The sequence below is a fragment of the Rhinolophus hipposideros genome (genome assembly GCF_964194185.1).
Source record: "Rhinolophus hipposideros genome assembly, chromosome: 19".
Taxonomy (NCBI): domain Eukaryota; kingdom Metazoa; phylum Chordata; class Mammalia; order Chiroptera; family Rhinolophidae; genus Rhinolophus; species Rhinolophus hipposideros.
In genome coordinates, this window is record NC_138065.1 from 34,557,555 (window position 1) to 34,580,519 (window position 22,965).

The 22,965-nt window shown below is 44.1% G+C and overlaps 1 protein-coding gene across 1 annotated transcript; it reads left to right on the forward strand.

Moving 5' to 3' along the window:
- Window positions 1–11,724: 11,724 nt before the first annotated feature.
- LOC308487674 (cytochrome b5-like) lies at window positions 11,725–12,130 on the forward strand (the record flags this gene model as incomplete). The annotated part of the gene is given in 3 exon segments (XM_081026194.1): window positions 11,725–11,802; window positions 11,806–11,826; window positions 11,828–12,130. Coding segments are annotated over 3 exon segments (402 nt in total).
- Between the last annotated feature and the right edge of the window lie 10,835 nt (window positions 12,131–22,965).

Consider the following 22,965-nt stretch of genomic DNA (forward strand, 5'->3'; position numbering starts at 1 on the left):
GGGCAGTTGGGGGCAGGGGAGCAGTCACCGGATGAACTTACTCGATCGCCAAACAGGCATGGTTTGCTTCCGTGCCCAAAACCCCACTCTGCTGGTGGCCAAGGCCAACATCCTTGGGGTATCAAGATAGCAAAGGCATGGTGGGCAGCGGACACTTGAACTCTGGGTGTGTGGTCCAGAGTGGGTCAAGACTCCTGATATATGTTCTAGCTTGTCTCATCGCTGCCTTGTAGCAGCTGCAGGTCTGTAGGGCAAGGGGAGAACCATAAGGGAAGGGCCTGCCTTTTCTGGGCTCTCTAATATCAAAGCTACCTCTCATTTGCATGGCCTTTCACAGTTAAAGTGCTTTTACAGACACTGTCATCTCTGGAGTATCCACCCTGCAGGCTAAGGACCCCATATGAGGGCGAGGCTCTCTGCACACTCCGATTGAGGACTTGAAGAATCTGGTGGACCATACATGTTGGGAGGGTAAGAGTGGGGCGAGGAGGGTCTGGAGGGAGACAAACTGACCCCTTTGCTTTCATATTGGGGTAAAATCTAAAGAGAACGCAAAAAATCCTTCCATCCTAACATCCTTTCTTTCACCGTCTCCTGCCATATTTATCAGAGCCAAAAAGGCTGGTCTCTTCTTCCCTTTGACTGTGAAATAGGCCAAAGACAGTGCAAGAGGACTGGATAGCCTACATCTTTCACAAATAGGGCACATTCTCTGTCATGATTGAGAATGTGTGTATTCATAAAGAAAGCTGAGTGGAAGAGAGTTGGCCAGACTCCTTCCTCTCAGTACCTATATCCCAGCCACCAGGACACCCTGTGTCCCCCTGACCAAGGACAGTGGGGCTCTTCCTCAGCAATAGGTGGAACTCCAAGCCCTTGTTGAAGAGTCTTTTTCAGAGGCAGTGCCCAAGGGGCTGGCTGCAGGGGGAGGGGCCACGTTATAAGCTAGTGCCTCCCTGCATCGGGTTAGAACAAGCCCTAGGAAGAAAGTATTCCAAACAACAGGGTGGATCTGCCCTAACTCACCCAGTCTGCGTGTTGGTGCTGAGAACAGCCTTTTATGGGGCTTACACTGAGCCACGGGCATGTCTGAACACAGCAAGGAAGAGGCCAGAGCAGCAACTACACAGCAACTGGTAGATGGGCATTTCTTTTAGCAGGGCAGGAAGCTCGCAGAGTTTCTATCTTCCCTGTTTAGTTCAGTCTCTAAACACCAGATTCTCTCCTCCTTCCCCACATCTCCCAACCTCATTCCCAAAGACAATGCGGTTGTGCCAATTCCCAAGCAGATTTGGGAAAGGAGGTGGAGTCACCGGAAAGCGGACATCCTAGATAACCCTATGGGAGCTAGATTCTAGCGTCTCCCCTCCTCTGGCCACCTTCACCCCCACCCCCGGAGTGGGCCTGGCTCCAGCCGGGTGTTCTGGTCCCTCCAGAGCTTCTCACCACCTCCTCCTGACTTCACACGAACAAAAGGGCCTGCAAAGTGCTGTTCCTACTCGATGGGCAGTACATTCTGCTGAGACGCACCCCGCCCCTGCATTCCATCACCCTGGTAAGCGAGTTCATAGTTGATGGATTTTTCTAAAGCAATTTCAGAACACCTGACTTCTCCAGCCAGACCAACCACACCGAGCTCAGTGATGTCACACACGGGGGGACACAGACACAGGGAGAGGATGACCAGTATCCCAACTAAGGAAACACAGAGAAGGTTCCACATGGACTTGTCTGGGGTGGCTGCCTGAGGGTGAGAAACAGCAAGAGTCCCCGGCCCCACTGTGCCATCCCCACCACTCAGCACTGCCCGTCTGTGCTGCAGACATAGGCGTGTCTAGGTGAGCTGGCTCTCTGCAGCCTCCTGGAAGGAAGTGATCCTGGGGAGAGCACTCAGGTCCTCCACATCTCTGAGTCAAAGATCCTGGAGGCCTTTGACCAGACAATAACCCTGCGTGCAGAGGCTAGGGTTAACATGAAGCCCACCCTCTGAGAAAAAGACCCCCAGACAATCCATGTGTTTCTCTTGTCCTTCATTCCACCGGAGTCTGTCTCATACCCAACCAGATTTCAGTGGAGTGAAGTTCAGGAGGCGTGGAGCTGACACCGCAGCAGAAGCAGCAGCCACAGTAGCTCTGACTTAGAAAAAGGAACAGCCAATGAGAGATGTGATAGATGAGGAGACATCTGGAAGGCATGGTCTTCTAAAGAGGGGACGGGCCATGGGCAGATTGCAAAAAGCACCACAGACGGCAACCGCTGATTCTTTCCTAAAACTGATGCTATGGAAATATGGGTTTTCTGTAACTTACAAAAATTAAAAGTCATCTGTCTGCTGGAAGGCTGTGTCTGTGCTTCGTGCTGTTGGATGATGACTCCCTGACCTAAGTCACCTCCCCTTTGGGTTAAAATGGAGACATGACCTGGCACAATGTACTCAGGCCCCCTCTCTCCTTGGGTTCTGCAGGCAGGTGACTGAAACTCTATTGGCAATCATCAAGGAACCCCGCTGCCTTCTGTCCGCCTCCCCACAGGACCAGCAGGACCTGCAGAGTGGGGTGAAAAAACTCTATGGCCATGTTTTTAAGCCCATTTAAACTGTAATAAAATAAGTGTAAATAAGATTTAAGTGAAGGCAGGGTGCAGATATTTCAGACACTATACAAGTATGGGTGTAAATTCTGCGAAGGTTAATGAACTTAAACATATTTGACACATAAAAATGCCAGACCCAACATTAATCATTTACCCATGGTAATTGCCTTTATATGGGTCTTTTCTCCCCAAGAGGTATGCTTAAAATACCAGGCTCGGTAGAAAACTGAGAGGAAAAACACAAATAATATATCTCATCTGTCAGGGTCTATGATTTGCTTTGATAGATTTAGCATTGATTTCATTGGCTTCACAATCCTGTGTGATTTTTTTTTTCCACATCTCTCCTTTAGGGAAGTAGAAGGTTGTGGGGAGGAGGGAGGACCCCTAATTCCTAAGGAAGTCCACCAGGTTATGGAAGGGATGCCAGAGCCTTTGTCTTAAATCCCCCCCCCCCCCCATCCCCACCAGGTAAACAGGGTCTCCTTCAGGGAGCCAGCCTGGCTAAAGTGGTAAACTGAACAAAGCTTGGTTCTCAGAAAAACCGGTTTTCACCTCCAGAATGTGCCCCAGGCAGCAAAACTCAATAGAGCCCGGTGGCCTAACGAGGGTGTTTTTCTTAGCAGCTCCCTATAAAGGATTCCAGCTTTGCCAAGGGATACCTGTCATTTAGGTATCCAGGCCCTCTCCCAGCCCATGACCTCTGAGGAGAGGGGTCTTCACCCTCCCTGCTTCCCTCTTCCCAGGGACTCTGCCCCTGAAGAATAAAGGGCTCCTAGACTGACAGCAGGAACCTAGAAGAGTAAGCGTTTCTCCAAAGTATCTTCCTACTTCAAGTTAATATGAATTCAAAACCTGTTCCTGTCACCCTTGCCCCTTCATTCTGAGGTCCACGGATAACAAAATGGTGAGGAGGCCAAACCACTGGTATTTTTAAAAACCATGTTTACCCATAAAAAACTTAGGCAGTGAACCAGGTTGGGGAGGGGTGTTGGAGTACTCAGGCTAATTAACCAGCAAATACCTTCCATTCAAGTTTCCACAAGAACAAAGAGGGCACAAAGCAGAAATGATGTGGCATTTCCATTTGCAGCTTGGTTTCAGCCCTATGACCTGGAATTTTTTTAAAGGAAGAAGTGTGTGTGTGTGTGTGTGAGAGAGAGAGAGAGAGAAAGAGAGAGAGAGAGAGAGAGAGAGAGAGAGAGAGAGAGAGAGAGAGAGAGAAGAACCTAGCTTAGGTGGGAGTTGGAACCAAAAATTGTGACCAGAGGGCTGACTGTCAAGTACCAGCCAGGCATTAAGCTGTGACTACAAAGGGGACGCTACCTGATGGGCTACCTGTTGGGTCCCCACATCCCAAATCCCACTCCAACACCATCTTTGAAGCAGAGACACGGAGCTTTATTTCTGGCACTGAGGTCTGAACTGTCCAGTTCCTCCCACCCTGCTGCAGAGGGAGACAACCCTGAGCTTGGCTGGAGCATCTTGCCAGGGAGGCTGGGTTGTGCTGAGAGTTGGAAGAACTGCCCCATCCCTCCTCCCCGTCCAACCCCCACTATTTTATATATCACATCGTCATGGCAGAACTCAACCCTGAGAAAATGATTTAATCAAAATTCCCTTGCAACAACCACAACAAAAAATAATATCACTCTGCTTTCCTTATTCATGATCTTGTATTGAAGCGAAAGGCAAATATCATTGAGCCAAACCTGAATAGACAAATATATACAACCACTGGTAATTTAATATTTTGTGCTAATGGTATACACTGTAGATACAACACGAGAGGAGTAAATTACAATCCTATCAATAATACATCACATCTGGGCTCTGGTTTCCCACTTCATGAGAAAATGTGTATTGGCAAAAGGCTCTCCGAATATTAAAAGCCATGCATATAATGAGGCTGTGGGTACAGAAACGAGGCTCTCTCAGAGGACTGTGCTCTAGTCTTTGTGATCAAGGTCCCTCATGGGGGAAATAGCCCATGCTGAAGCTCTGACAGCCGGTGCTAAATGAAGACATCCTGTCCACATTCTCAGCAGATCTCCGGGTGAAGTTACAATCACAGAATAACCTACAATCAAGGCATTCATTTGCCAAACTGCTCAGAGCACTGCATCCATGGGATGCCTCAGGTCTATGGTAAATGTCTAAGGTCTGTTGGGGTACCTACAACAATGGACAACGGACTGCAGAGAGCCCCACTGCAGACACCAATGTCTGAGAGCAAACCCATGTGGCTTCAGAGCTCCCTGTCATCCTCATCGTGACCCCAGCTTCCCCAATTGTGGGTGCTCCTCCAACAGAAAGGAAGAAGGGAGGGAAGGCTGATAACAGGCAAGGAGCCAACCACCTGCAAAGGATAAGAGATTTATTCTGGAATTTAAAATGTTCCCACTTCTTAAAAGTCGGTGGATTCAAATTCCCTTACCCCTCGTACCAGGAGAAGCAAATGACAATCTTCTCTGGGAGAGTGGAGGAAGGGTTTCTGTCATGGTAATATTACTATCATGGGTGAATTAGGTTAGTGTGTGCAAGAACACACGCTGGTTACCGTCTTTGACCTCCCCCGATTAAGGAAGTATTGAATCAGAAGGGCCAGCAGGGTCAGTACCTTCGCTGTTTTAATCAGACCCTGTAAGGAGAGCCCACAAAGGATTGGAAGGCTGTCAGGGGTTTCAGGCAAAAGGAAAGGGATGCAGTTGGCAGCCCCAACCTCAAGCTCAGTGATGAAAAGGCCCAGCCAGATACCAGTTCATTAGAGAAAATACAACTTTCCTAAATTGTAGGGAACTGACCAGGCTTTTGAGAGAAAGACATCTGTGCATCAAAGAAAAACAAAGTTCCTTTGTCTGGAGGCAAGAATCAGTATCTGGAAGTCTTGTTACAGTCTCCCTCTCTCTCCCTACATCCCCTTTACACCCCTTCCATTCCTTTTTCCCCTTTCCTGGGGTGAAGAAGGCCATTTTCCTGGCTGCACGTCAGATTGCAGGGCTGGGTGCGACACCTGGTGGGAAGTAGAGGAATTACACTTGCTTTCCATCTCAAGCGTCGCTGTCCCGGTTTGAGGAGACCTGGGCATCCTGACATCATGGGAAATAACAAGGCAGGCAGCTCCCTATGGTATGTGGGAATGAAGTGAACTTTAAATGTAGTAGCAATTCGGTAAAAACTGACCTACATTTCTGCTATGTTCAACTGTATATGGAACGAATTGGTGGCTAAGAATAAATATAAACAAACAGACTCTATAGATCAACAAATATACACTACAATTGGCAATACAACTCCCTCATTATTTAAACTTAAAGTCATATTGAAAATAGATACTGTTCCAGAGGACTCACCAAGTTTAACAGCTGGGAGACTTCCCCCTGAAGATAACCTATAGATGAGAAACTCTTACCAAAGGTAATCGAACAATCACTGCTCAAGGCTAATGCTGATTCCTTATTTGTACCCAAATGCATGTCCAGCAGCAGGCTACAGTTTTTGAGTCAATGTGTGAAGTGTTAAGAAGGGTCAAATTAGAGCTGGAGCCAATTTGATCTGGCTAGGGGACTTTGGGCCAGTCACTTAACCTCTCCAAGACCCAACTGATTTGCCTATCTGTCACGTGGAAATACTAATAATAGCAAGTACTAAGGGCCAGAGACTGCATGCTTTGTGTATATTAAATCATTTAATGCTCTCCATCACCTTATTGGTATGATGGATATTCCAGTTTCATGGGTAATAAAACAGAAACGGAGTGAGGGTAAAAAACTTGTCCAAGGTCACAAAGTTTGTGAGTACCAGAAATGGGAGCCAAAGCTGGGCTGTCCTGCTCTGGAGTTCACACATGGATGGAGGAACTGTTACTGCATCCCATCTTTCAATGTTGGCATGAGGATTAGGTAAGATTAATGCATGTAAAGAGCTTCGTAGGGGCTTAGTAGACTCCAAGGGATAAAAAAAAAATTTATTATTGTAACCTCAGTATCACAAAAAGTATCTTTGAGAAGCTTGTCTAGTGTCCACCAACCAGAAATTACTAACTGTCTGCACATCTTTGGCTGCCAGCAACCCACTGGTAAATTTACTGTGCAGATTAGTCACCACTGCGATCCACCTTAGCTTTAGAATAATTATCTCCTCCTCCCATCACTTTCATTTTAGGTGAGTGTTCATTTTTTAGCTTCATATTCAGTACATGTGTCATACTGTGGGAACCTTGAGGATTTTTTTTAAATGGGCATAGCATAAATCAGAAATAGTCATTTTTCCAAGAGAAGTGCCATTTCAAATTTTTCCGAGGGCAGGTGGAAAGTACTCATGAAAAAAATTGGTGAAGAGCTAATAAAGGAAAGAAAAAAAAAAAACAAACCTCCAAGCTCCCAAGAAAGTAGAACAATCAAGAGAAATAAATCAAGAAACAGCAAATAGACAACCAGCGAAGAGACTGTGATGGCACTCCATGCAGCACCCTGAAGCTAGCATTTGAGGTTTGAGGGGCAGCTTTGTGCTGAAGCCAACATTGGAGCAGCTCTGATACCAGGTATGCCGTCCCCAGGCTGGAGTTCAGTCACCAAGAGCTTTCAGAGATGGGAGTGGGGGCAATGATGCCACTTGGACCCTTAGGCCCCTGGCTGCTAGGTCACCACTCTCTCCTAGAGTGTCCAGCTGATTTCAGAGGACAAGGGCTGTGGCTGCAGCTTCTCCCCTGAAGCTGGACAAAAAGTATGGCCAAAGGAGAAACTAAAACTCTTTGCAGAGCAAGGGCCTTTAGTCTCATTACCTTACCCTGTGACCATCTGCCTTTTATGAAGCAAGGGAGGCTGGAACAAAGAGACTGTCCACTTTAATAACATAACCATATCAATTACATTTCATTACTACACCATTACAGCAGAGTGCATTATAATCCAGCTGTTAATGGCCACACCTCAAAAGCCCACATCACTCCCCTTTGCCCCCCCAGAAGGCCTGGCTTTTAGCCAAGTTACTTTACTGCGGTAGGGTCCAGACTCTTGCCTGTCCCTGCCAAGCCACACCAGTAACGGCGCAACTTCCATACACCCCAATAAGGGGGCTCTAGCAAACAGCTCTTGCCACGTGGAGGATAACCTTAAACATTTCTACAGATTAATAAAGCAGCACTGCTTCTTTAACGTCAGTGTGCATACAAGTCACCTGGGAATTTATAAAAATGATTCCTCGGATGTGGGCTGGGGCCCACAGATTCTGCATTTTTAACAGGCTCCCAAATGATGTGGAACAAGGACCACACTTTGAATAGTAAAGAATTAGAGTTCTCATGATTCAAAGCGCAGTCCCCCCAACATCACTCTGCTCAGTTCAGCAGAGAGCCAGGACCCACGTCTCAGTATGACTTTGATCCTTTTCCTCTGGTTTTTCTTTCAAGTCATTGGTGTCTTAGCCACTCTGGGTAGACGTGAGAGGCGCAGATGGCAGGAGGGTGGTTCAGGGTTGTCATGGCAACCCAGGCTCTGACATGTGAAAAATGAGTTGGGGTCTTTCCTGAACTTGAAAATGGCCCAGACAATCCCTACCCAGAGAACCCACAGCAGTTTAGGATAGAAATAGTACTCCCTAACATAGGAGGTCGATTATTTAGAAATGAAATCTTTGTGATTCAGGAACTAAGACGAAGCAACTTCAAGTACTTCTGCTAGTGACCCCCAACCACCTGGCACAAGTAGCCATGAGTATACTTTGGCTGTCAGAAAACTCAGAGCTAAACTTAGTGAGCAGAGCTAACCTTAGTGAGCAGTTTTCAAGATGAAGGAAGAGAGAAGTCAAGTGATTTACCAAAGACCAAAATTCTGGGCCAGACCTTGAACTGACCTAGCTCTTCTGCCTCTTAGCCCAGTGTTATTTTGAGCAAGCGCCTCTATAGCTATGCTCAGAACCTTCTGCTCTCTTGCTAACTTTCCATATAGACATGTTAACACCCTAGAAGTCAATGCCTCAAGTCTTTTTTTGTGTTTTTTAAAAATAAAATGGGAACTGTAGTGCTGATAAATTTTTTTAATGAAATACTCAGTATAATATATATTTATAAAAGTATACTCATAATGTTTAGCTATTTTTCAGCATTTACTGGAGAAATGAGTATCATAGATAAATGACCATTCCAAGCAGTAGCATGTTAGATCATGAAATCAGTGACTGGGTGGAAAGAACTCCAGCTAAGGAGGACAAATTTGGGTTCAAAGCCAGTCTGTGCACTTCAGTGAAACAGTAGACCTATTTGTGCTTCACTTTACAAAAAGTTACAAAGCAAATCATAGCCCCTGCTCTCAAGATCATTGTAGGTACAAAATGTGCTCAGTGAATAATAAATAGGAAGCTGAGTGTTTTCATGCATCTCAATGGTAGTAGCACACACAGACAATGAAAGACAGCAGGCAAGACAGAGAGATCATAGCCCTGTGGGAACACAAAAGGACCAAAGGCCTCAACAAAGTAGGAGTATAAAACCAAATGGGCAAACAAAACAAAAAGTCAGGATAAGCAAATCATCCATGAGTCCAAATGATTGATGAGGTATACACAGGCTGAGGGAAGACACACTGCGGTCAACAACCAGAATAAAACAGTTGTTCAGCAAACCAAATACACGTGGTGCAGGAGTTCAGAAAGATGCATTTCCCAGTGTCAAGGTGAGGCAATGAGGCAAAAGGCCACGCAGGTTGGTGGGCAAGAAAGGCACCCAAGAAAGGCTAGAAGTTGACATTTTTAGAGGCAAGTGTCTGGCCAAGTCAAGAGTTCCTCAGTTCTTTCTATAAGTGCATGAAGAGCTCAAAGCCTGCAGATTTGGGCAGTGAAGCCACAGTATCTGGCTGGATTGTAAAGAGAAGAACAGAGCAGCAATTGACAGCAGATTCTGACACAGCACTATTAACATATTCCTGACCTACATTCGTTTTGTCAAAAGATGCTTTTTAAAATTGAGTCATTATTGAGAAGACATGCACCTAACTCTGATTTGAACAGGCAAGATAGCTGCATGTAAAATAAGTTAGAGAGTACCTGCTTTATACCATCACTCTGTATCTAGGAGCAAAGCACCCTATTTTGTATTCATATACTGTGTTCGGGATAAACTGTCAGGTCCCTCCGCCAGATTTTTATGGATAATTAGAAGGCTGCAAGAAGCAGATGCTATGAAACTATCTGTGACTAGTCCTTAATAGTAAATGACAAGAACTCAGCACCGTTTCTTAATTACACAAGACATAACTAGAGGTGTAAAAAAAGAGAGAGAGAGAGAGAGAGAGAGAACTTGTCCAAGCCTGACAAGGTATCAAATGGTTAACCACCCACATTTAACCTGAACATTTCTTTACCATGTAATTGAGAACATAGGTCCCACCTCCCTTAAGCTGAATAATTTTGTAAGTTGTGTATTCTCCTATGTTGCTTCATTTCAGGTTTTAATAATTAAAATATGAGCTTCTGCATAAAATAGGTGGTTTTTCTGGTTGAAATTGCCCTGACAAGAAATTTTGCATTTTATTCAATACAGACAGGGTTTTGTTACATCAGATCCTGTTCAGTAGGATAAAAGGAAACTATACTGCTTGCGAAAATTGGGTTTTTGTCCCATGAATGTGATAACACAACTAACAGTTTTTGAGATGTTGCTTTGTGGTGGACAACAGAGAAGTCTTTTGCCATACATCATCTTATACAATCCTCACAGCAACCCTAGGTAGGTGGACATTTTATTAGGCCCATTTGACAGAGAGGAAACTAGTTATAGTAACAATAATGAGAGCAACAAAAAACAACAGCTACTACTAATGGCAGTTACTGTATTCTTACTATGTCCTCACATTCTACATTGCCTACATCATCTCATTTAATAGGCTTAGGCTCATAATTATTTTTATGTCTATTTAACAGATGGGGAAACTAAGTTTCCAAGAGATTAAATAATATGCCCAAGTGATTATAAATGGAAATTCAGAATTCCAAGCCTAGTCTTTCTGACTCTAAAAATAGTATATTTAATTCCTGGGCTGTACGACCTCCATTTGGCTGGTTGACTGTTATGGGCTGAATTGTGTTCCCCAAAATTCATATGTTGAAGTCCTAATGACCAGTACCTCAGAATGTGACTATATTTGGAGACAGGACCTTTAAAGTGATAGTTGAGGTCAAATGTGGTCATATGGATGGGTTATAATCCAATATGACAGCAAGAGGAGATTAGGACAAAAATAGGCACCGAGGAAAAATCATGTGAAGACACAGAGAGGTGACCATCTTCCAGCCAAGGAGAGAGGCCTTGAAGAAACCTACTCTGCCAACATCTAGATCTTAAATATATAGCCTCCAATACTATGAGACAATAAATTTCTGTTGTTTAAGCCCCTCAGTCTGTAGTACTTTGTTATGGCAGCCCTAGCAAACTACTATAGTGTCCTCACTTAAATCCCTAACTTCAGAATGTCTCAGTTTTTTGAGCTAGATGTCTAAGGCCCTTCCTAAGTGTAGCACCCCATGCATGCTATCTTCTTATCTTATTTTTTCCCTGCTGGACAATTTTAGCAGGTGCTTTCTTCCCAGGGCCACACAGGTTAACAGTGCTCCTCACTCTTCAGTCTCGCTGACTCTTCCCTCCCTTTCTTTTGTCCTTCCCTGAGCTACTGGCCAAGGCCCAGGTCAGAAATAGTGGGGAGCAGCCCTGCAAGGGATAGGAGGGGTAAGCCAGAGATGGAAGCTCAGTGAGAAACTGAGATCTTCTCCTCTTACCCCTAACATACTTTCTCAACTACCCAACTTTTATTTATAAATTTATACATTTGTATATAATTATTTATAAATTTACATTAAACATTATTGATAAATTACTCACAGTGTTGTAGCCTTTATGCAGTGCGCAGAAATATAATACTTAAAACAAAAACAGCGTTCCTATGCTCATTGGGTATACAGTATAAAGGGGAAATGGATATTAAATAATCATACTACTTATTGAATGTATAATCTGTCAAAGGACACAACTAAAACAATTTAGGAACAAGTCTGATGACATTTATTCAAGAGAAAACAGGTGAGCTCTGCTCCTCTTGCTTGGCTGGTGTCTGCAGGGCCTGAGGTTTGCCGTGTTCCAAAATGGCCAAACAGTTGGACAAGACCGCCAAGTACTACACCCTGGAAGAAATGCAAAACCACAACCACAGCCAGAGCATCTGACTGATCCTGCACCACAAGGTGTTACGATTTGACCAAATTTTTGGAGGAGCATCCTGGTGGGGAAAAAGTCTTAAGTGAACAAACTGGAGGTGATGCTACGGAAAAGTTTGAGGACGTCGGGCACTGTCCAGGTGCTAGAGAATTGTCCAAAACGTGCTTCACTGGGGAGCTTCATCCACACAACATCCCAAAGATAACCAAGCGTGCAGCAACTCTTGTTACTACCGTTGATTCTAATTCCATCTGGTGGACCAACTGGGGGATCCCTGCCGTCTCAGCACAGGTCGTAGCCCTGAAGTATGACCTCTACCCAGCAGAAGGTTAGGTACATCCTCAGAGGCCAATGAAAGAAAAGACTGCTTTGGACCAGCAGGAGAGAAGCCAATGTTAATTGCTATGACTGACAGAAACCTTCACTTGAAAAATAATTTTGACATACCTCTTTCCCTTTTCTCCTATATTGGAAACAAAACAAACCAAAAAAGAACTGTTCTATTCTCTCTACTCTTGAACTTCTGCAGTGTGCCTTTTGGTTCATCAACTTTATTTTGATGTTCCATGACTATGTAATTTACTTATTGTACGCATGAGCTTTTAAAAATATATCTGGGTTTTAAAATTTAAAAAGAGAAAGAGAGAAAACAATCCATGGATTGACGAAGCCTTGTTCCCCAGAGACTTTGGGCGAGAGTGAGTTGTGTAGACCTTTATAAGAGGCACCCTGGGAGCAAGGCATGGCTGACTAGAGGTTGGGATTTCCTTATAAAGCCAGGAGGGCCTGTTTTCTATGGGAAGGTGAGTCAAAGCTGAGAGGAAGAACTGCGATTGGTGTTAGGATCTCTTGACAGTGAGGTATTTCCCCAAAGTGCAGACCGCGGTGTGGCCCAGCCACTGGGTCAGCCTCTATTTTATGGGTCCCGATTATGAATTAACATCATCAACTTTAAAACAAAAATTGATTCTCTGAAGGAAAAAAAAACAGAGTTCATTAGACTTTCTATAGACTTTCCCCCACACCCCAGAATAAAAAATGAGCCTAGAAAGGCAAATACTCTAGGCAAAGACAGCATACTGACTTACAGTCACACCGAACTATAGATGATTAAATGAGTCCTTTGCCTAGAACTCAGTTTTATGAAGATAATTAAATAGCAGAGGTAATGGGGTGCTGGGAGTGGGGAAAGAACACAGGAAAGAGATGCTAGATAACTGAAAACAAATACTTGCTGCTTTGCAGTTTCACTTGAGGCTGAGCCCGGCTGTTTCAGGAGGTCCACTGGCGTTCACCAAGTCCATATGGAGGAAAGAAGAGAACCTTAGACCACCAGGCTCTATAGAAAGAGAAAAAAAGTAACTTAAATGAAAAGGTCCTTCCTCTGAGATGTCAGGGAACTTTGTCTTAAATTGAATAAACAGGTACACACCTAGGAATAATTAGACAACGAACATAACTCTACTCAGACTACCTGTCTTTGTTTTTACAACAATAAAAACCAAATGCATTTAACTCTGCATCAAATACGGATCGCGAGCCTATGGTGAGCCACTCTTGATGTTAGGCACTAGGGCAGGAAAGAAGAAAATTATATGGTCCTGTCCTCATCATCCAGGAGTTCACCATGGAGGGAGAAATTCAGACTCATTATCAGATTACTGGCTGACAAAGGCAAAAATAGAGGGTACAGAATGGCAGAGGGAGGGGGCTTGGAGCCCACAGGATAAAGATGGATCAGAATGGAAAAAGGTTAATCAGGGAAGCATCTAAGGTGATAGCATTATGAGCAAGGCCTGAAAACACAGGGGCAGCCACACAATAAATTATAACATTGAAGAAAAGTATTTGCCTATCAATTCTATAGGAAGCAAAGAATGTGGAGTGGTGGAGAGGAAAGAGAAGCGTTCAAATTACTGTAATAGCAGTGGAATTTGCAAGAGAGGTGTTGCAGGACGGGTTCCCAACAAGCAGACTGAGACATAGATGTCGTTTAAGAATTGCTCATGGAATTAATACCTTCAGAAGAGAGGACAAAAACAAGATTGGGCAGAAGGAGATGTTAAGATGTGATGCAGGCCCAACAAAAACCTCAGGGACCTCACAGGAAGTTCTGGAACTGGAGGGCCTTTCACAGTTATACTGACTTGAGGTGAATGGGCTGAGCCTTTATACTCCTGTAATAAGTCATTGCATGTGGGAAGGAGGCATGCCTCTAGAAGGAGTCATGACCTTGGAAAAGGCAGGTTTCCCAAGCTGAGACAATCCCCGGGAAGAGCTAGAGCTGATGGCCATCTTAAGCGGCTGGGGAAATAAGTTCCCTTTTCCTGAAAGGGGGTCTGGGCAGCATGTCACAGCAGACTCCAGAGTCTACCTGTTGCACTGCTTGAATCCACCTCTTCACATAATTTCTAGGAGAAGTTCCTGCATGATTCTAGTGAGCACCTCTTTGCAGGAAATCCTGGAAGAAGACTAGTGGAATGAACTACGCAGTCTCCACCACTGCAACTGGCTTGGGAACAACAACTGACAGATTTCTCTCTCTCCTCTGCTATCTCCTAGAGATTTCCTCACTTTCCGTTACTCTGCTGCTCTTGGTGGCAGATTCCTTGGAGTTCGAGCCCTTGGTCACTGTTCCCTCCTCACGCCAGGGTTTGTGCACCTGCCCATTTCCTCCTATTGTTAAGAGTTTAGCCAAGCTACTCCATAGGATTGCTGCTTTAGCATCCTTTTTTTTTTCTTTTTGGTCAAGAGGCCTGCAGGGACCTTAAACAGACACTAGTCCTCCATGTAAGCACATACCCTGGATAGCAGCTTGCAGAGTCACGAACAAATGTAAGTTCCTGATATTGCGATATTGATGTGAATTCCCCAACAGCCTTTGTGATAAACAGTCTTCCCTACCTCCCAGCACCTAATGCCTTATGCACCCCTTTAGATAAGACTCCCACGGGGCTTACAAAAACCCCACTCTTTTGGTTTGAATTGACTAATCCAGCCCTAGCCTGGGAACCCCAAAGCACTCCACCCATGAACCTTAATAAAAGCATGTGCTTAGGTCCTGCCTCTTTCTCTGCAACCTGCCTTGACCTCTCCATGTGGCGCCCCCCCGAGACATGCCGTGTACTTTGTTGGGGACCTGTGACTAGTAAGCTTCTCTATTTTAATTTCTCTTGTAGTCTGCTGTTGAATTCTGATTCACCATCTGGCATCCTGTGCTCCACTTAACAAATGTTAATTTAATAAATTCATAATACCTACTGAAAATGGTTAAGAAAGTACCAAGAGATGCCCAGAAGAATCACCCAAATGCCAAGCATGCTTCTCCTTGCCTCCAATGAGTAACAGCAGCCCTACCTCTCCTGCTGACCAGGGTGAAACAGTGACTCCTCCTTTTGCCCTCTGATGCCCAGGCATAAGGAGACTGAAGTGCCAACAAAGTAAGATTTCAGCAGGATTTCCCCTTTAAAAACCATTGCTCCTACACAGGCAGAACCCAAAGTTGTGGGGGTGAAAAGCACATGTTCCCTAAGCACATGTCACTGGAATGAATCTAGTCCTGCCCAAATACAGTCAACTTGCCACCAAGTGGCCATCTCCTTGAGGGATGTAGTCCAAAGTGAATTGGATTGTTGGACACAGCGTTGGGTTGGAGAATCGGTTGTTGGTACTGGAAAGGACAGGAGAAAATTCTGAGGCATCCTAAGTTAAATTACAGTGGGCCAAAGGGTGGAAGGAAGAGACAAGAAGGGGTCAATCAGTTAACCACTGAGGGGCAAAACCAATAAAAGACCGCTAACATTCCAGAGTGTACAAGGTCAGACAATTAAGTTCACGAACTTGTTGCAAGGTGTTGCTAAGCTTTTATTGATATCAGAGGGATTATTCATTATGAATTTGTGCCAATTGGACAAACAGTTAACCAAGTCTACTATTTGGAAGTGCTGAAAAGGCTAAGAGAAAAAGTTAGATGACCTGAACTTTTCGCCAACAATTCATGGCTCTCGCATCACGACAATGCACCAGCTCACACAGCACTGTCTGTGAGGGAGTTTTTAGCCAGTAAACAAATAACTGTATTGGAACACCCTCCCTGCTCACCTGATCTGGCCCCCAATGACTTCTTTCTTTACTGGAAGATAAAGGAAATATTGGATGACATTCAGGACATCAAGGGTAATACGACGACAGCTCTAATGGCCATTCCAGAAAAGAAGTTCCAAAATTGCTTTGAAGGATGGACTAGGTGCTGGCATCAATGCATAGCTTCCCAAGGAGAGTACTTAGACGGTGACCATAGTGATATTCAGCAATGAGATATGTAGCACTTTTTCTACGATGAGTTCAAGAACTTAATTGTCTGACCTCGTATGTTAGAACTTTGAATTAATTTCCAGGTGGCTATTTCAGTGATTATGTAAAAGAGAATAGCCAGGTGCCACCCCACCCTACGAGCCTCTGCTTCTTGCTTACACAGGAACTTTCCAGACTGTGACCCACCACCCATCCAAAGGAGCAAATACTTCTTCCTTACAGACTCTGCACTTGCCCCAGAATCGCTTCACTTCAGCTTATCCCGCCCCCCTTATCTGTAGCCAATGTAAATTCTTTCAAAACAACTTCCATTTTTCTTAGCCCTACTTGATGTATGAAAAAAGGCCCATCAATTCCAGGACCGTGGGCATGGGGCCTTCTCCCCCTAACCGTGCTGCTAGTGGTTTCGGCATCACACCCCAGGACCTTGTCTTTTCCTTGTTAGCAACGATCCAGTAAACCCTTTCTTTTAAAAACGTTTTCAGCCATGGAAGTTACGTACTTTTGTTTTATAGGAAAAATCACACAGGCCCTCACACTATTGCCCTCCTATGGCTGTGACCCCATGCCAAAAAGGCCCAGCCAGTCTGGAAGACGTGACTTCTACTGCCTTCACTGCCTCCTCAAGGGGTCTGGGTCCTCTGCCTCCTCACAATCCCTTGTACCCAGCACTGTAAATATAATAAGTGTTTTGAGAAGGGAAGAGGGAGAGAGACCACATTCACATAACTTTTATTACAGTGTATTTTTATAATCGTTTTATTGTATTGTTAGTTATTGTTATTAATCTCTTATTGTGCATAATTTATAAATTAAACTTGATCATAGGTGTGTATGTAGGTGTAAGAAAAAAGATTGCATATGTGGGATTTGGTGCTGTCTGTGGTTTCAGCATCCAGTGGGGGTCTTGGGATGTATCCTCCACAGATGAGGGGGGCTGGGCACTGGGTTACTCAAGGACAGCAACCAACTTTTCCTTTTTAAGTCACCACCAAGGTCTGCTCATAGCCTCACTATCAAGTTTTGAGAAGCAAAGCAGCTAAAAACTACTCACAGCAAATGGCCACTGATGATGAGTCAGAAACTCTTAAAAGCTATAATCAGGGGCCAGTGCGCTGCGATGCGTTCAGTTCCGTGGCGAGGCGAGCAGTAGTCACCTCCAGGAAGGATCGCAATCACCGCCATCGGGCTGAAGCTGTGCAACACCCCCCCCCCCAGCACCTGGCTCCTCATTAATTTACCTGTGACATGTTGCTACACTTAATTGCATTTGACAATTAGTAACATTTCAACACCTCTTTTAATGGAACAATTAAGAGAGTGCTTGTCTCCATTGCAAGAAAATGTATGAGCTGATTTTTCAGAGCAAAAGACAAAACATAAAGCCCCAGTGGTAATTCAGTTATAGACAGCTTTGAGGTAAGCCCTTTCCCTTTCGCATTTTGCAAGAATTATGTGCCAGCACACCTTTTCGTGTTTGTCTGTTTGTTACTTGGTTTCCCCGAATGAGCATTTCTCCACCAAACAGCTCCAGGCTGTTTCACGCAGCCACGTGGCATTAATTACAAGGAAGAATGGATGCTAAGCAGTTGCTGTTACTCATTTCTCACTCGTGTTGTTGCATTGATTGCTTGGGAAAGCAGATGCCCCAAAGGCAGTTCGTCCCACAGTCAGGAAGGGCTCCAGGAAATGCTGAGAACAGTCCTTGAGGCTTTGTCCTGGTTTTCTGTTCCCTCCTAATAATAGGCCAGGGGGGAAATGTGGCCCCTAGGGGTCCCTGAAAAATTTTAAGTGACTGCTTTTTCTATTATCCACCCCCCACACATATTTATGAAAGAAAATTATACTGTTCTGTTATTACAAAACCTACCTTACAGCAATAGTTTACAAATCTTTGGACTCACAAATGATACTGTATTGCCCCTGTAGACAAGACTGCAAGGATTGTGTGCTTGAAGACTCTACAGAGCTGTGAGGGCCACAGAATTAAATACGTCACTTGCAAAGGACCGATGCATTTCATTTCCCAAAACAATCATTTGGCAGAGCAGATGGCCTACATTACTGAAGTGGTGTCTGCATGAGAAAAACGCTCAAGAATATGACGGACAGCATCGTTGAGGCTTCCACCGTCCCCAGGGCCCACCAAACTCGGCAGATTCCATCTTCATAGCCCACGGCCATCCTGGTTCTGGACGAACTGGATACTTGCTACCCCTGAAAGTGATTGCTACTTTCCCATCACTTGGTCATATGTTCTTCCTGCTGCCTGCAATGCCATCCTGCTCTGTTGTCCAAAGCCCTCCGTTCCTCGAGATACAGCTCATGTATGTTGTCTTCATGAAGCTTCCTCTGAATCCTTCACCCATTCTCTCGTACCCCTTCCCACACTTGGATACATCTCATACCATTCATTGTCTATGGCTTTGTCTTATGGGCAGCTGATCATGCCTGAGCAGACTGGAAACTCCTCTGAGTCCAAGAATCATATATTATTCTTCTTTAAATAATTCATAAACTCTAATACAGCGTATGCTTATTTATACTATCAATAATAATTACAACTGTCAGGGATCCTTCACTAAGTGTTTGTCAAATCAAATTGTATTGAATTTTCAGACATTTGAGTCTGAATTTTAAAAAATTCATTGATTTGATTGACAGTTGCCTTTTTTACCCCATCCTATGCCCCAAAATAGTACCTGTATAGATGAAAGGCCGGGAAGGGCAAAGAAAGCATTTCTGCTCCTCCAGTTGTGATTTTAATGCCCCTCAGTCAACTTATGTTGGTGTATCGCACACTCCAGAGAAGCTGGGATTTGTAACCCAAGCCCTGACACAATGTCTCCCAAGGGAGAGATGCAATCAGAAGAGCAATAATGACTTTCTGTGAGCTGGGATGAACAGCCTCATCTCTTGGGTCACCAGGGCAACCATCCTCTGAGATCCACCACGATTTATCACAATCCTTTTTCTCCCTTTCCATACTGACACTATTTTCTCTTCCCTTGCCCCCCACACAGCAGCGTGTAGCCAAGGGGCCCTGACTGAACTGTTCTCTCCTGGGTCAGGAGGGAGGGGGGTCACCGGTTCCAAAAGGTGGACTTAGTTTCTTCTTGCACCGAATATTCTCAACACTCACACCTTCCCAACACACACACACACACACACACACACACACACACACACACAAGGCTAACTGCACACACTGTACCACATCTTGCTAATTGTGTTACCCTCGCCGGTTATTATTAAGGTCTTGCTTTCAGGACATAGAGAGAACCAACCACATAATGATCAAGGAGACAAATGGAGCATATCACTGCAGCGACTGCGCAATGATAATGAGTTACATAAATCAAAAGTTCAGTAATTTACCTATCAGATTGAGCAGTGAATAGGGATTTTCAGCTACTGTGATTGTTTTGTGATAGATTTTTTTAATAACTCTTTGTACATAGATGTTCTAGAAACTAGAGATTTGTTTCCTAAAGGGGGGCAATCGAATGCTATGCAAAGAAGACGGCGTGATGTGTCTAAAAACCCTGAGTTCATTTTAGCTCTGCCATGTTGGGGGAGGAACCAGCTCCCTTCTCTGGCCTGCAGGTTCTTCTGTCAAATAGAAGGGCCTTTGCACTCCTTCAGGGTCCCTTTCTTTCTGAGATTCTATGTCATCTATACTCCTCAGACAAAATGCAGCAGGGCTCCTCCAGCGTTCCACTTTGCAGAGAGAACTGAGCAACAATTTCAGTGAAAGTCAGGCCAGCCCTTCCCCAACAGAGAAACGGGAGTTTTTCCTCACTCTTTGACCTGATTCTAAATCAAGGGATGTGATTTAGGAGAGAAAAGAGATCTCCTCTTCCTCTTTTTACAGTGGGTGAAATGGTTTGCCCATGCATGGAACTGGGTGGTGTCATCAGCGTAATTTCCCTCAAGCTAGACCACAAACTGTTTGCAATGTTAAATGATTTTGTTTTGTTGGTGACTTGTGGGTTAATACTCAGGAACTTTAGGGAATAGATTATCTTTTGGACCTATGGAATTAATTATTCATTTTGTTCCAATTTCCCAATGGAATAAACTTCCATTAGGAAGTGGGATGTCCCCTGAGTCAGGCCCAGACTCAAGAGGCAGAAAAATCCCATCCAGATTGTTAGATTCAGAAAGGAACCTGAGCGTGGGGCTCCTTTGAGGGACAATAACTAGGGGTGCGTGTATCCATATATGTATATGTGTGTCATGTGTGTCTGCATTATGTGTGTATGTGTATATGTGTCCGTATCCAGGAGTGCATGCTTCTATGTATGTGGATGTATGTACACGTGTGTGTGTGTTGAGTCCCTGGATAAAGTGATGGTTATATTTACGACAAAAAGGGTGAAGATGCCAAAGTCTTACCCCTTCCCCAAACCACTGGCTCCTGCCTCCTTCTCAAACAAGGATCTCTTCACTTCAACCACAGGGAAAACATAATCTCTGCATGGAAGGAGACTCGCCAAGCACGAAGAACGTTGGTGCTAGCTGCCTTAAAATGAACAGACAAACAAACAAACGGGAGCTTGAAAGGAGGGGATGGTTTATGAATAAAACAATGTTTTACTAGGTTGCTATTAAATTTCAATTGAACAGTGCTTGGGATACATGGGCAGAGACATATTCCTGAAACTAATTGGTTTTCCACATCTGCCTTGCTTCCTAATTGGACTAATTACTGCACTGTAGGATCATGTTCATCGTACTACAGAAAGCAAGAAACCTTGATTTACAGTGAGAGAGCAGCAATTAGAGGGAATTAATTCATAAAGCAACATATAAATAAATCATATTATGAGAAGACAGCGATGTAATTATTGTGACTGGTGGGTCCCTGGTGGGAGAACATCAAACTTAAACCTCAAACCAAGCTGCTGAATTCTCCCCAGATCAGTGCAGCATCTCCGATTTCATCGGGCATGTACTACTATTCGTTAAGGCCTAATTGAGGTGCTGTGTCAGAAACAATATGGCCCAACACTTCTCTCCAGAGGTGGAGCAAAAGACATCAAGTTCTCACCATCTCATATTTGTCCTTTGTCAGAATTAAATATGAGCTCAGCACAACATGGGTAATGTGTTATGGCTACAGTTTCAAAATGGGAGCCTTTGCAAACTTAAGTGTCATTATGAATCTTCTCTTGACATCCAGTGGTATTTTGGGATTGTAGCTAAAAGAGCTTATTAGTAAGAATAACACGTTAAATGCTGATGTTTCAATAATTCATCTCTCCTCATTATGAAGTTACAGGCTAAGGTCCTGCTTGGCTCTCATGGGTCTGAAAGCCCCACAGCATTCACTTGCAGTTCCCTCCCCTTTGACAGTGGAGAGCCTCTTCATTTCTTTCTGTTGTTTTTGCTTTTTGTTTGTTTGTTTTCTTCTCATTGTGATTGAGAACCTCACAAAACTTGTGAACAGCTTCCAAAGCAAATCCTTTGAGGCTCAGTTTCCCCATTCATAAAATCTAGATTTTTTTTTTCCTTACTAAGGTGCCACCATGCAAGATGCTCTAAAAAGGGTTTCCCTACTTCTTCAAGGTACATATAGAAAATGATGTTTTTATATGACACCAGGGTAATCAGAAAGGGCTGTTTGTGGTTCAAGGCATTTCAGGTTTCTGGATCTAGGCTCTGGCCATCCCAGTACCTACCTGTCCTACTGCCTTGTTAATTGAGAGGATGAATTACTTCGCACCCCTATAACCCATTGGTACTATGGACACCCATTGGGGAACTTTCTCCCAAATAAACTACACTCTGTACTTCAAAAGAGCTTCCTGTACTCTCACTGGCCTGGAGCTGCCCAGTCCTGCAGCTGCCCGTTCACAATACAGGACTCTGGTGACTAAGCCAGCATTTGCTCCTCTCTCTCTGCTGGTAGAGAGATAGGGACCACTCCAAGGACAATAACCTCCAAAGTAACCACACACAGTGTAAGGGCTCTGAACTTCCCTTGGAAGGGAGACTTATTCCATGCATATTAAATCAAGAGGCAAAGAGTTTAGCAGGGGTCAGAGCACGGCTTTAGAAGCATGTCATTGACTCCAGGACTGGAAGAGTGTAACTGTCAAAAACAAGTGTGTTTAGAATCTTAAAAACCTTCATTTAAATCTACTTCTGTGTTGTTGAAGCTTGAATACACCATTTAACCTCTGTACCTAGTGTTCTCATCCTGACAATGGGGATATTAATACCTGCCTCATGAGGTTGTTAATAAGGATTAAGTAATACAGTGTGTATAGAGTAGTTAGCCCCTTTCTATGCCTAGACTAAGCCTCATAAAATAAAAGTTACTGTTGTTATTAATATTATCGTTATTGTTATTATTATTAACCCCACCTAATTCTTCTGGTCATTCTAATATAACCTCACTAGATGGTCGTCCTTCTGAATTCCTCAGAGAATGGGAATTGACTTCCTTCTGAAACAGCCCATTTAATTTTCAAGCAGCCCTGAATCTCCCGGTTTCAACCTTCTGAAGGTACACTACATCAGTTTGTCTATGTCATTTCAAAATGATTCATTTTGCCCAGATTGATACGCAGCAGCATTCCCAGGGAGCGGAGTGCACTTCCTGTTGTGACTGGATCTTAGAAATGCTCCCACTGGGGCTTGTCTACAGAGGCTCACTTTGGGGACAATGATTCAAACGCGGCTCCGAGCAGATTCTTCAAATCCAAAGCATGATCTATTCTGATCTCACAAACATAATTCGACCTAGATTTATAAAAACAATAGCCAATAGGGAACGGTTCTGTAAAAAAAAAAAAAAGTTGATTTCACTTCGATTTCTCTCCAGGCGCTTCCTTAAAATGCAGATC